Source organism: Rhinoderma darwinii, chromosome 1 (assembly GCF_050947455.1).
Source record: "Rhinoderma darwinii isolate aRhiDar2 chromosome 1, aRhiDar2.hap1, whole genome shotgun sequence".
NCBI classification, from domain to species: domain Eukaryota; kingdom Metazoa; phylum Chordata; class Amphibia; order Anura; family Rhinodermatidae; genus Rhinoderma; species Rhinoderma darwinii.
Window position 1 is genome coordinate 223,555,349 of NC_134687.1, and position 14,908 is coordinate 223,570,256.

The window sequence follows — 14,908 nt, forward strand, 5'->3', positions numbered from 1 at the left end:
GATGAGTAAAATATCACTTAAAACAATAATGGCTCATGCACATGGCAAATCCATGTTCACAGACCCTGTACATTGGTTCACACTTTTATTACAAAGACACAAGAGTTCTTACATGCAGATTACAGATCTGTAAGTACTCTATGTGCCGCCATGTAACGTCCCAATGAGACACCACACTCTCCCCTAGAAGTGTAAGACAGGAGATGGAATATGCCACAATCTTTTTCTCTGAATTTCGGAATATGACTTCGTATTCACAGTAGGGGCCCATTTTATGAATAGCTACAACACGGTTCCCTAATACAGCCATGCATACAAAGCATTAGTCAGTATGTTAGAATACTTTCTACCCCTCTCTAATTCTTCACAAAGTTGTATTAGCTGATTTAAAAAAAAAAATTTTTTTTATAACATTGGGATTATGCATTTTTGTAAATTTGATAATGTTGTAAAAGTTCTCATATCTGCATTTTATTGGTACTTTCACAAAAGCAAAGTAGACATTCAATATTGACTACTATAAATTGATCAATACAAGGACTGTCTTTCAAACAAAACTTTTTAATAATGGGGCAGATTTACCAAACGGTCTTAAAGAGGCTCTGTCACCAGATTTTCAAACCCCTATCTCATATTGCAGCAGATCGGCGCTGCAATGTAGATTACAGTAACATTTTTTTTTTTTTTTTTTTAAACGAGCATTTTTGGCCGTTATGACCATTTTTATATTTATGCAAATGAGCCTTTCTTAAGTACAACTGGGCGTGTTTAAAGTTAAGTCCAAGTGGGCGTGTATTGTGTGTGTACATCTGGGCGTTTTTACTTGTTTTACTAGCTGGGCGTTGTGAATAGAAGTGTATGATGCTGACGAATCAGCATCATCCACTTCTCTTCGTTAACGCCCAGCTTCTGGCAGTGCAGACACACAGCGTGTTCTCGCGAGATCACGCTGTGACGTCACTTCCTGCCCCAGGTCCTGCATCGTGTCGGACGAGCAAGGACACATCGGCACCAGGCGACAGAGGCTACATCGACTTACCTGCAAACGCTGATGCTGCTGCAGAATCAACTGTAACCTCTGTCGCCTGGTGTCGATGTGTCCTCGCTACATAACTTTAAACACGCCAAGTTGTACTTAAGAAAGGCTCATTTGCATAAATATAAAAATGCTCATAACTTGGCCAAAAATGCTAGTTTTTGAAAAAAAACAAAACGTTACTCTTATCTACATTGCAGCGCCGATCTGCTGCAATACGAGATAGGGGTTTGAAAATCTGGTGACAGAGCCTCTTTAAGTTTTAGACAGTGTAAACTTGGACAAGGCAGTCAGAAGATGCGCTAAGTTTATTAAGTGGTGCATGCTGTACAGTAAATTTGGCGCATCTAGTTAGACATGTTAGATACTTTTCTACTGCTGCCCCTCACCCAGTCGCCGCTGATTGACAGCTTTCTCGCTAAGCACAGTAATAGGAGAAAGAGTTGTCAATCAGCGACGGGGCAGAGGGAGCAGCAGCTCATGATTACGCCAGACTCCTTCACAGCGCTCGCATCCCTGCAATGTTTAATATGCAAGCACTCCAATATCACATAACATTCCCACATAAGTCACTACTTAATGCTGCCAGGTTCCCTTTATATAAAAACTTACCTGAGTGAACGCGCTGCCCTCAATGCTGTTCAGCGCTGCCCATTCCTCAGCAGTATCTGATGAAATCATTGTCGGTTTCACTGCTATGGTGGGCTTGGAATATAGAGCAGCAATTACAACGTCATCATCTTGGTTTGTGTTCTCCTGCTTGATCCTTATCCCATTAAGACTTGGCAAGACTGGTAAGTTGCTGGATTTTCCATCGGAGGGTGCTTGATGTTTTCGGTGATCACTCTTTGGGTGAAAGCAATTTGTGCAGGATCCAGGTTTCCAAATATGTTCAACAAAATTGTTGCACGCAGACATCTTCCCGCCTGGATTGGTTACTCTGATGGCTCTTTGCATGATAGGTTCAGGATCTCCGCTCTCATCCTGTGTACACAAATGTGCAGGACAAGAATGGAGGTTTCTTTATGAAACTAGAAAAGAACAGCATTGCATTATTGATTTGTGTTAATAAAGTACAAAACATGTATTTAAGAGAATTGCAAATGAATATATATCTAAAAATACATTTTCTTATTTATGCTTTGCTTACAAACACTTCCCCAAAATTGCACTGCATAAGAAAGATCTTTAAAGGAAAATTCCAAAAAAACTTGCATTTCCTCTCTCATTTTATTCTCCTAAATTAATAATTTAGGTAAATACTGTGCTTGCCAGGCAGCAATAGGTATGGGTAGCTACTTTACAACAGGGATTGATGCCAATGCACGACAAAAGAGTATGTTGACACGAGGAACATAGCCTCTAGTCGTCAGCACTGGACATTAAAGGTGTATAGCCATCTTATAACGTAATGGAATATCACTGGGATATGCCATAAAAATACGATCTGTGATGGTCTGAACTCTGGAACCTCCACCGATCACAAGAAGGGGGCCGAGGTCCTTTCTGCTTGTTCCCTGCACAGCAGCACTCCCAGCCACCTGGTGTGCAGGAAACTGCAGTACATCTCCATTCATATGTTGTACTTTCACGTAAAGAAAGTCGCAGAGAGCATTGCTGTGCAGAGAAATTCTGTAAAACAGCAGAAGCATTTAACCAATGACTGCCCTTTCAGTCTCAGGATCGTGGGGGTCCCGACAGTCGGACCCCACACATCAGTAAGTAATAGTATAGCCAACCAATATGCCATCACTTACTATAGTTGGAAAACCCTTTAGTAGTCAGGCAAGCAATTTTTTTTCTCTTTTTTTTTTTTTTTTTTAATGCTGGTGCCTTGTTGATGCTAAAAGGGGGGTTCCGTTGTCCACCACAACCAATCAGACCATGCATTCGTTTTCATACATAAACACTAGTCTTCTTGCTGGATTGATCCTTAACTCTATCCATGGACTATCAAAAGGTATATCCAGCAGAAAATGCTAAAAAGGTTCATGTGATTAACTATATAAAGGTGATTCATCAAGCATTGACTCTACAACTCCATTTAGGTCACCACCACGAATGCAATTCAGTGAAATGAATCATCAATATAATCTATGGGTCTGTTTGACGGATCGGTTACTCAGTATTTGGCAAGTTACAGGAGCAGGAATCCTCCCTGTGATCACGTCAGCAACGGTCACAAAACAGGGATTCTGATACTGTGACATGTCTATGTTTTCCTGCAATGCTTGTATCATCCGGAGACTCCCTGTCCTTATGCACCATGACAAAGCTTTGTAAGAAAACTATTCATTCCTGTCTTGCAATATGCATTTCCTTTCTCAGCTCAATGTCAATTAAAAGCGACACCTAGAACATTTACCATATCAAAAGTGTTCATTCCCATTTCACAGCTTCTTAGACCGATTGATTTTGAAATTACACGCTTTAAATCCAGCACCAATTGGTGTTCCCTTACATTCGTTTTCTGTGTGTTAACTATTGCACTGTTGACTGGGGCATAATTGTTTACATATCTGGCACGCAAATATATAATTGCAGATCCAATACTGCATGCACCCCTTCCTGTATAAAACAATTAGTAAGAACGCCGTTACAATAAAATGTCATGAATAACATAAGAATGTTTGCTACTGTCGGGATCTCGTGACTTTATGTCTATGGGGGCCATCAGACAATTGCACCCAAGCCCAACTGATCTTGGGGAATATAGCAATGAGAGAATTTATATTTTTACGGCTTCCTAGGATTATAGAAAATAATACATAATTAAATATTCATTTAAAGGGGTATTCCGGTTACAAGAAAATGAATGGAGCGGCAGTGCCACTCGGTTCAAACTTGGGGTTCGGGCAACTTTGGGCTCCCCGTTCTCGTAAATGGTGAGGGTCCGAGCTGTCGGACACCCATCGATCAGCAAGTTACCCCTTACCCTACGGATAGGGGGTAACTTGTAACTGGAATACCCCTTTAAGGCCTTAATCACATGACCGTGTTTCTCGTCAGTGTGCTGTCCATTTTAACGGACAGCACACTGACCCATGCAATTCAATAGGGCTATTCACATATCCATTTATTTTCACGGAGCGTGTGTCTGTTGCGAGAAACTTACAGCATGTTCTATTTGGTCCGTTTTTGCCATTAAGTCTATGGGTGCATGAAAAAAAAACACATGGACGATGTAATTTTTTGCGGATCAGTTGCTAAAGTCAAACCAGGAAGTGCTTGCAGAATAGAAAAATGGCAGAGAAAAAAAACGTATGACCCAAGGAAACCACACGGACATTCAGGGTATGTTCACACGGCCTATTTACGGACGTAATTCGGGCGTTTTTGCCCCAAATTACGTCCGAAAATAGCGCCTCAATAGCGCTGACAAACATCTGCCCATTGAAAGCAATGGGCAGACGTTTGTCTGTTCACACGAGGCGTAAATTACGCGCCGCTGTCAAATGACGGCGCGTAAATAGACGCCCGCGTCAAAGAAGTGACCTGTCACTTCTTTGGCCGTAATTGGAGCCGTTATTCATTGACTCCAATGAATAGCAGCGCCAATTACGTCCGTAATGGACGCGGCGTTCAAGCGCCTGCACATGCCGTTACGGCTGAAATTACGGGGATGTTTTCAGGCTGAAACATCCCCGTAATTTCAGCCGTTACGGACGCCCTCGTGTGAACATACCCTCATATGCATAAAAAAACTGTCCATTTTTTTTGGATTCGAATTGGACATGCTCGTGTATGATTCCAGCTCCAGTATATTCTTGAACCCTGTTCCTATACCCTTTGATGTTTTTAATCAAAAGCAAATAAAAAAACAAAACAAAAAAAAAAAAAAAAAATTTCTTGCAACTCAGCAAGGCCCCATTCACACGACCGTAAAAATCGGCCATTCATTTCTATGTCCGTGCCGTAGAAACTTTCCCAAAAAATAGGACATGTTCTATTTTTTTATTTTACGGACCGTGCTCCCAAACTTTAAAATGGGAGCACGGCCCGTAAATTCGGAAGGCTGTCCGCAGCCATCCGTGCCTGCAATCACGGGTCGTAATTACAGGCACAGTCATGTGCATGGGGCCTAAGGCCCCATGCACACGACCGTATTTTCATCTATCCAGAAATACTGTCCGTAAATACGGATCCGTAGTCATCCCTAAGGACGGTTTACAGATGCACATCCATAGCCGTCCGTATTTACGGAAGCGCCCATAGGCTTCTATGGGAGGAATAGGACAGATTCTATGATTTTTTCAGCACGGACACCCACCAGTAAAAATACTGAAAGGTGTCCCTAGCCAATAGAAATGAATGGGTCTGTAATTACAGTTCGTAATTACGGATGAAATATACGGTCATGTGCATGGCGCCTTAGGGTCATGTGTCAAACTATTATACCTTGAGACATTTGCTGATGAATTGCATGATCCATCCTTTTGTGACAGGCTCAAAACAAATAAATCAGATAAAAGAAACAGATTTGAATTTCTACTAGTGCTTAGGAACATGACACTTGTGTTCTGGAACATCACTCTGTGCTTCTCCAATTGTGGGAATGGTTTCCTTGTTTTCAGGGAAGGTTGTGCTTCTTTAAAGGGGTATATATTGCCTGTAAATAAGTCTCCATACACCCGCCGGGTCTCTTCAATGAGAGTCAGTACCCCTCCTGAGCTGTGTCTTAGGCATCTCATTCAGCTAACCAGTACCCTGCTCTGAGCTGAGCTGATGAGGGGAAAGAACCCCGGAAGAGTTCAGTCTACAGATGGGTCTAGGAATTTATGGGCAATCAGACCCCACTAATCTAACATTTATCATCTATTCACTATGATTTTTTAAAGGGGTTTTGAATAAATAAAACATATGGTGGAAAGGACAGGACAGTATTTATTATATTTTATATAATTATGTATAAATTCAGTAACATATTACGTGATGCAATTCTGCCCAGAGTGCAGTTCTTGGGGATCATAGATACAGGCACTTAAGACATCAACAGGGGATGAATACTTAGATACTTTGTATAAATTCTCTTTGTGTGGACAGGCTATCCGATAACAAACATTGTAGCTGTGGTGCCCAAGGACTAGAGACAAAATAGCTACACATAATGTGTAATAAAATGCAATGTCTGGGCCACCATTGATGACATTTCTGAGAACTGTTTGCACAATGCTTGGGTCAGTGATCTATATACATGTACATCTATAAAAAAAAAACGTAAAATAGGATTATTCATTATTGCAATTGTGTGCATATGACAAACTCCTTAACATACAAAAGGCAGAACAGACCTCAAAACCTCAGGAAATGCGTTGAAACCCATACAATCAGCAGAACTGGGAATTCAGCTTGATGTCCTGAAACTAAGGCCTGCAACTGTGAACTATCCGATGTCACCAAAAATAAGCGGTCATGCAATACACTTATTGTTTTACTTTCCTGAAAAGCTTACTGTAAGGCCTCGTGCACACTACCGACACGATTTTCACGGCCTTTTTTGACAGATCCGTGTGTACTCCGTGTTTCCGTTTCCGTGCACCGAGCATGGTACTGTCCAGGGTGCTGAAAGAGTTAATGGGCTGCACTGATCGGCGGTAACTCTTTCAGCACCCTGGACAGTACCATGCTCAGCGCTCGGAAGATACAATTTTAATGTAATAAAATAAAATAAAAAATTTCATACTTACTTTCCTCCTGTCCGGCCTCCAGCGATGATGTTTCATCCATGTCGCCGCTGCAGCCAATCACAGGCTGTACTGACGTCAGAAGGCCGGCCTCCAGCGATGACGCTTCATCCCACGTGACCACCTCTGCAGCCAATCACAGGCTGCAGCGGCCTCTGCAGCCAATCACAGGCTGCTGCGTCATTCTGGAAGGTCGGACTGGAGGAAGAACAGGGACTCGTCACCAAGACAACGACCGGGTAGGTATGAACTGATTTTTATTTTATTTTTAATCAACAGCCTCTTTTCTCTATCAGTGATTGATAGAGACAAGTGGCTGCAGATTAGTGTAGTATTTCTGTTATGTTTTACTGCCCGCCCGGCCGTTTCTAGGCAACGGCTCTGTCACACACGGACGCCTTCCGTGTGCCTTCAGTTTTTTTGACGGCCCCATTGACTTGCATGTGCATCACGGTCACGGAATCCCGGACCAAAGTAGGACATGCTCTACTTTGGATCGGAACGGAGCAACGGGACCTTCAAAAAAACTGACGTGTGCATGGCCCCATTGAAATGAATGGGTCAGTGTGCTAGCCGTCAGAAAAACGGCTAGCACCCTGAAGGAAAAAACTGAAGTGGGCATGGGGCCTAAAATGCGCTGGTGAATGTCGGATAAATAGCATAGATGTTGCTCCACTGTGCAGTTAGCTGGCCTGTTTTTCTATAGCAGGCTTTAAAATTGGGGTAATAATCTGAGCTTCAACACTTCAAACAAATCTACCTGCACCAGAGGGAATTGCATACCTAGCATTTTCCTTATATACAGCAGTCATATCAGGAGGGTGGGTTCAGATAATACATCAGGGCAGCCAAAGGGAACTCCAATAATGTTCTGCAGAAGACAGGCGGCCTGTGGTGATCCAAGTTCACTTGAGTTGGGTTGAACCATGCAGCATCTGAGTGTTCCAGGGGCACTACGGACCCCAATATGCGTCTGAAGGTGGTGCTGCACTAGAAACTGAAAATATGAACCCCAAGGTTCCAATAGATTTCTCTAATTTACATGTTTGTGTGCTGCCTTAGCTGCCCTAAGCATATGCTTGTGTTGGTCTGTATACTGGGCTACCCTACATATGTGTCTGTAAAGCTCAGCAATATTCTGTACAAATATGAGAACACTCTATAAAATCCTTTAACCTTGCATTAAAACAAAAAAATGGCAGCAGCCAATAGTAACCAATCAAATTTGAGTATTCCTTTATCCAATACAGGTTAAAAAACAAAACCGCTAGACGTTACACGATTATTAGCCATTCATTGTAAATTCCTAAAGAATTTGTCCCTCAGGGGTGGAAATCTGCGGGACATTTAATCACCAATATGTTAACAAAACCAGACTTAGAAAGTGATGTGCAATAATAGAGAATCTTATTCCACCAATAAAAAATTTAAATTCATTTTCACTATTCATTTGGCCTATACAGTTAGGGCTTGTCCACACGTAACGCAATTGCTGCAGAAAATTTCCGACTCAATTCCGCAAAAAAAGATGAAAATTCCGCTGAGGAAACACCGCACCATTTCCTGAGTTTTTTACTGCAGAAACCGGTGCGTATTTTGCTGAGTTTTATTTAAATGTTGGGAGATGGAGACATCGCAGCAATTCTGTCCACTTTCCGCAGCAGGAATTGACATGCTGCGGTATGATAAATACACACCGCAGGTGAATTTCTGGTCGGAAATTTTACGCACCGTGTGGATGAGATTTGTTAAGTCTCACCCATTTTGCTGCTACTGTATTCCGCTGCGTATTTTCCAATCTGCAATTCCAGACAGAAAATATGCCGCAATTCCGTCACGCGTGGACAAGCCCTTTTTGCTTTCCCTCTTTTTCTTTCGTATCTAAAACAAAACAAGAATGTGCAATAATATGCAATGATAATTGCCATATAATTGAGTCAGTCTGTTCCAAAGGCGGAATATACGTTTTATGTGGTGGTAAATAACGTAGCAGGCTATGATGTTTAGAACCTTTAAATTACAAAAAAAAAAAAAACCACAAGGCACCAGGCACCCAGACTAAAAAAAACCTTCAATCATATGTCAAGAGGACTCTTTTGGTGTTGGCCACATAAAAATCTATGGGAATATAGTATATGGTATACAGGCATTCTTGAGTCATAACTTAAAGGTCCTGGGCTTAAATGCTAAATCTGTAACAGGGCCCCCCCACCTACCATATTTCATTTATAATACAGAACTTACGCGGTAGCGGGGTCTTTGGCCCCCCTCAGGCACCAGATGCGACTACTACCTTTGCAGCCCATATAGCTACGCCCCTGCTTTAGTCGGATTGGGCGCATGTGGTGTAAACATAGCCTTGATATTACATGTATTAAGAGAAATTAATAATTGCTCTGTCAGAATATGGAATTTGATGTAATATAGTCTGCTACGTGCACAGACGATTCCTTAGGGTATGTTCACACGTGCACGTCCGTTACGCCTGAATTTCATACGTAATGGCAAGTGCAGGCGTTTTTCGCAGCGTCCCTTACAGACGTAATTGGAGCTGTTTTTCTATGGAGTCAATGGAAAACGGCTCCAATTAAGTCCCAAGAAGTAACAGGCACTTCTTTGACGCGGGCTTCTTTTTACGCGCCGTCTTTTGACAGCGGCACGTAAAAAAAAATGACCGTCGGCACAGTACATCGTAAACCCCATTCAAATGAATGGGCAGATGTTTGCCGACGCTTTCAAGCAGTATTTTCGGCCGGAATTCCAGCAAAAGGCGCCTGAATTACGTCCGTAAATAGTGCTTGTGAACATACCCTTACTCATTCATTGGAAAGAAGCTAAGAAGCTATACTATAAAGATCTTCAAATCTTAAAGTAGACCTCTATATAATACATCCTTTAACAGTGACCCAAACTACCAACAGATCAGTCCTAATATGAAGCTTATTGTAAACACAGGCGGTTTATTTCAGACACTGACTTGCTGTGAAAACAGCGCTGGAATTCCTGTGAAGCTCTATCTGCATGGCCTGATCAGTTCACATTCCTGACTTCTTTATGGACAGCTACTACAGCCTTTGTTATGGAGCGGAGGGGAGATTCCCATTCTAGTGGGATCCTGCATTCCACACCACAAATAGGCCAAGGAATCATTTTCCCAGCAAAACCCAAGTAATCTATCTTTAAAGTAAAAGGTTGTATTGAATTCCAATTAACAGAATACCCGCTTGATTAAATGTCAAGAATATTTATTAGAATTCTAACTTTTGTTACATCAGTAGAAAATGCTTATCTTTCCAATTAAGATGGCCACATGATAAGGCTGGATTCACATATATCAGTAGGGTCCGGCCAGTTGTTGAACACAACCGATGACAAAGTTGTGCACCAGTCTAGCGTCAATAGCCGGACAGAAAAACTGTGCGTGCAACGTTTTTCTGTCTGGCGCAGGTAGACTGATGCAGGGAAAGCAGCATTTCTGTACCACGCTGGATCACCAAACATACGTGAAGAGTACCTAGGCAGGGTAACCTGAAGAAAACACATATCTGTAAACATGGTAATATGTATTTTTGGCTATACATATATAAAACATCCCTTGTCCTCTGTACTCACACTGGGCCAGCAACATCACAGTTGTGATCTCTCCCGCTTGTCCACAAGAAAAGGGAAGATTCATAACGTAGTTACAATGTGTTTTTCCAACATGGCAAACAAAATAATGTAAGATATCAAGATATGCTCCTGAGTCCTGATCTTCAGAAGTCTTTGAGATTTGATGTTCAATTATAAGGCTCGGCTGCAGTCACTTTTACAGATGTAGCAATCTTTAGCTTGACACCTAACGCATGGCAAGAAACTTTAACTTGAGTTTTCCAATGGCTTTTGCGGTGTTACAGGGTAACTAAATGTTCAAACTTCTGACATGTCATAGTGACATGTCAGAAGTTTTGTTGGTGGGGGTCCGAGCACTGAGACCCCCACCAATCGCTAAAACGAAGTGGCAGAAGCGCTCGTGTGAGCGCTCAGCTGCTTTGATTTCCTCAAAAAGTCGAACAGAAACTAAGTGATCATAAGAGTGCTTTTGCCGCTTCGTTTTAGTGATTGGTGGGGGGCTCAGTGCTCGGACCTCCACCAATCAAAACTTCTGACATGTCACTATGACATTTCTGAAGTGTGGCAAACATTTAGTTACCCTTTAAGGTCCCATGCACACAAACGTTAATTGCGGCCCCATTAACTTCAATGGGCCCATGCATACGACCGTGTTTTCCACGGTCCGTGCATTGCCCAGGAGCCTGGACCGCAAAAACAACGGACATGTCTTATTACAGCCGCATCTTGCGGTTCGGGCTCGTTGAAATTAATGCACACGGCCCATGATTTGCGGGTGGCCGCAGGTGACACTCCGCGGCTGTCCGAGCCGCAAGTCACGGCCTGTGCACACCACTACGGTCGTCTGCATGAGGCCTTTGGGATGAGTTATCACGCTGCAGCGAGTTATTAGGGTCAAGTTAAAGATTGCTACATCTGTATAAACCTGTGTATGTCATCTTAATGTCTTCAATTGATCTGTCTGTAAATAAGTGGTCAGCTTTCTTCTAGCAACGTACACAATGCAATACAGCCATATTTGGAGATTCAAATAATGATTTTCCTGATAGTTATCCACTTGATCGGATATGTCTATTCATTTTAAGGGAGCTAAAAAACAACATCTGAGAGATATTTGTATAAGCAAACATGTTCCACCTACAATAATAGACTGCTTGGACGGGAGGCCACACTTTTTACGTTACCCCATTATTAGCCCAAATGTTCCTGAGAGAGTGTGGATGCCCCCATTACTTTGTGCACCAGCCACAGATGCCACAATTACAGTATGCCAGTCATTGATATTTCCATAACACTATGTCAGCCACAGGTGTTCACAGTGTGTATCGGCATCAGATACCCATCAATCACTTTCTTACTGTTGCTGGTGGTGCTTGTACCCATATTGTCTTTCCCCCCTGATACTCTACTCATTTTAGTAACAGCTCCCGTGTCGGCCCAGCGTCCAGCTACTGATTCGTAAAGGGGTTACCCCAAGATCAACATTTATCACTTATCCACAGGATAGGTGATAAACGTCTGATCGCTAGGTGCCCCACCACAGGTCCCAAACTCCCTATTCCTTCTCATTGCACACCCTGCAGTGATGAGGAACATGAATGAAGTGGAGGACGAGAATGCGCCCGGACGCTCCATTCAATGTCTATACAGCTAACGGAAGCAGCCGAGCCCTGCACTTGGCTATCTCCGTCAGTCTCATAGACTTTAAATGGAGCGGTACCACGCATGCTCGCCCACAGCTAATTCAAAGTTCTCCTCACTGGTATCATGCAAACAGGAGCAACAGGGGGCTTAGAAATGGATGCAACAAGCGCTGATCACAGTTTGACTGCACCTTGTGAATAGGCTCTTATACTTTTCCTTCCTAAGGCTATGTTCACACTGAGTATTTTGCAGGCAGAATTTCTGCCTCAAAATTCCGTTTGGAAGTTTGAGGCAGATTTTCGCTGCGTTTTTTGCCCGAGGCCATTGAGCGCCGCGGGCATAAAACGCAGCGAAATACGCTTTCTCTACCTCCCATGGAAACGCCCAAAGATAAGCGACATGCCCTCTTTCTCCCGCGAGGCGGTTTTACCGCTCGCGGGAGAAAACCGCCCCCGCCTCCCATTGAAATCAACGGGGGGCATTTTCGGGACGTTTTTGATGAGTTTTTTTGGCACAGTTTCCGTGTCAAAAAACTCTGTGTGAACTTAGCCTTAGTGATTCACTCTTGGCTTTGTCAGGAGTGGATCATAAGGGAAGGAAAAGTATGAGGACCTATTCATACGGTGCAGTCAAACTGAAATTGGCGCTTGTTTGCTCTATTTAAACAGAGCAATGACTGGAATGTATGGGGATGAACGATCCATACATTTACATCAGTTGGCAGCACACCCAGTTTACACAGGGAGATGTGCTACCTGACAAAATAACCATTTTTTGGGCCAGATAAAAGATCCGATCATCCTTTTGCTGGTTTGTCAGCTTATCGCTGCCCTGTTTACACAGGGCATTGATCGGAAATGAGTGTTGGTGCGAACGCCTGTTTGCTCGATCATTGTCGACTACGGCATTGATTCAGTCAAAACAACGGAACCCTTACACAACGGTGACAAACAGAAACCATTTGCACCGGATCCGTCACCATTGACATCAGGGTCAGGGTTCCCCTGACGGAAAACTCCAACAGAACCCATGAAAGGAGTCCCGATGCAGATGTGAACAAAGACTAAAAGGGCCTTACCAAACAGACCACAATGTCTTCCTTCCATATCCAGAAACGTCCAAAATGATGTTGGTCTCAGCATCCAACACCCAAATCTACAAAATATCAGTCTAATATTACCTTGGGAAATATGATTCAATTGAACTACTGTAGAAATTACTAGGTGCCACCTGGCTCCTGGGATGTCTCTTGTACACAAATTGTAATGCAAAGCATCACAGTGGGAACAGATGTATTACTGCCCCTTGTGAAACATCCTTTACCTGAGCAACAATATAAGCAAATAAGTTATTGTTAAGCAACTCAGGGAAATTTGCAAGCCATTGTCAATGAAGGGGGATCCCCATGATGCCCTGGAATGTAGCAGTAGGAACATTTATTACAACAATAAAACCATAAAAATTGTTGACTTGTACACAAAATAGGAAAACGACGCATTCCATAATCAATGCTAAAATGTAAATTACACTTCATTTCAATGAGAATAGCAAAGCTAGAGCCCCATTGAAAACAAGATAAGTGTCAAGGTCTCTCTAGGTGACCATTCAATACATTATCAATAAATGACTGTTCAAGTTCACAGGTCAGGGCCTATGGTGACAAAGTCCTCTTTACATAGATACAAGTTTAACTTGTATAAACGTTAAGATTTGCCATATAATACCACTGATGAGAACTTTTTACATCGATGGAACAAAAAACTATTTTATGCGACGAACAGAAAACCATGATCCATTATGACTTAAAGTTTTTAGAAAAATGTGCCGCGTCTCTAGCCATTTTTATATCGACAGGTGAGAAAACACCTTCCAGATGAGTGATATCATTTCCACTCAATTCCATGTTAGTCTAAAACGTAATAAAAAACCTTTTTGGAAATTCTTTCATCTGTCCACCAAGATCTCGTCTGTCTGGCCTGAACGATTATCCAACTAAGTTTTTTTTACTTTCTTAGAATTTACCTGTCCAGTTAAACAGGATCCGGAGTATAAAATACATCCTCACGTCTCCAAGACCCCGAACAAAAGTGCTCATTAACAAAAGAAAAGTCTGTTTTGGGCTGAAATGCAATACCCAAAAAGTCTCTAGCATGACTTGTTGCTCCGATCCCTTGGGATAGACATCAAACCTGCCCTGTAACCCTTTCACTGCTGCTCTGTCAAAAGCCTGGGGGAAGGGGTGGGTAGCACTACTATATAGAAAGTGAAATTTGCCCAGACAAGTTCCCAATATTGAAAGTTTGTAAACATTGAGAAAACTTTTTAGAATACATTAGGAGATATACACTTTGTTCTAACATGTGTCTAGTTGCCTGCTATGAAGTTATTTCATTACCTGAGTTTGCGGCTTCTGATGGGGTGGCAGTATCTCGGGATATCCAATAATCCAAGAATTAATAGATGAGCCAGATGCCAGAGAATATATGGTGCTAGCGGTGCCAGTCACACAGTGAGGGTTCAGTAGGCAGCAGCTCTGTGCCCTGCACACAGTGAGCAGGCAGCAGTGTGGAGTGGGCTGGTTTGGGACAGAGGTGGAGAACCTGGGGAGGAGCTGTGTGTGTTGTATTAGTCCTCCAGCAATCTCTTTAGTCCCCACTCTCCACCCACAGGGCATGGATTGTTACTTTTGTTTGCTTTAACTATTTCAGTTCTGGCAGCCATAGTGATTTATTGGAAAATGACAAGCAGATGCAGGAGGCACAATACCGACCTCTAGGACTTCATTACATTGTGAAAAACGTTGTTACTTATTTGCAATTTAAAGTGAGAGTTCATCTCGGAATAAACGGGATTAAGAAAATAAGTGGGATTAAGTAAAGTTCCTTTACATAATGTTATTATCAGATTTGCTCCCTTTAGCCACTAGTGTGAT

At 42.5% G+C, this 14,908-nt stretch overlaps 1 protein-coding gene across 1 annotated transcript in view; it reads right to left on the reverse strand.

Annotated features, from left to right (window-relative positions):
• The window catches only part of PRAG1 (PEAK1 related, kinase-activating pseudokinase 1), a 35,304-nt gene extending 20,791 nt beyond the window's left edge, over positions 1–14,513 (reverse strand). The window contains exons 1-2 of the mRNA XM_075861909.1: positions 14,372–14,513; positions 1,649–2,067 (exon numbers count right to left, since the gene is read on the reverse strand). Coding sequence (XP_075718024.1) covers positions 1,649–1,993 — 345 coding nt within the window. The 5' untranslated portion in view covers positions 1,994–2,067; positions 14,372–14,513. The remainder of the gene's footprint in view (positions 1–1,648; positions 2,068–14,371) is intronic.
• Between the last annotated feature and the right edge of the window lie 395 nt (positions 14,514–14,908).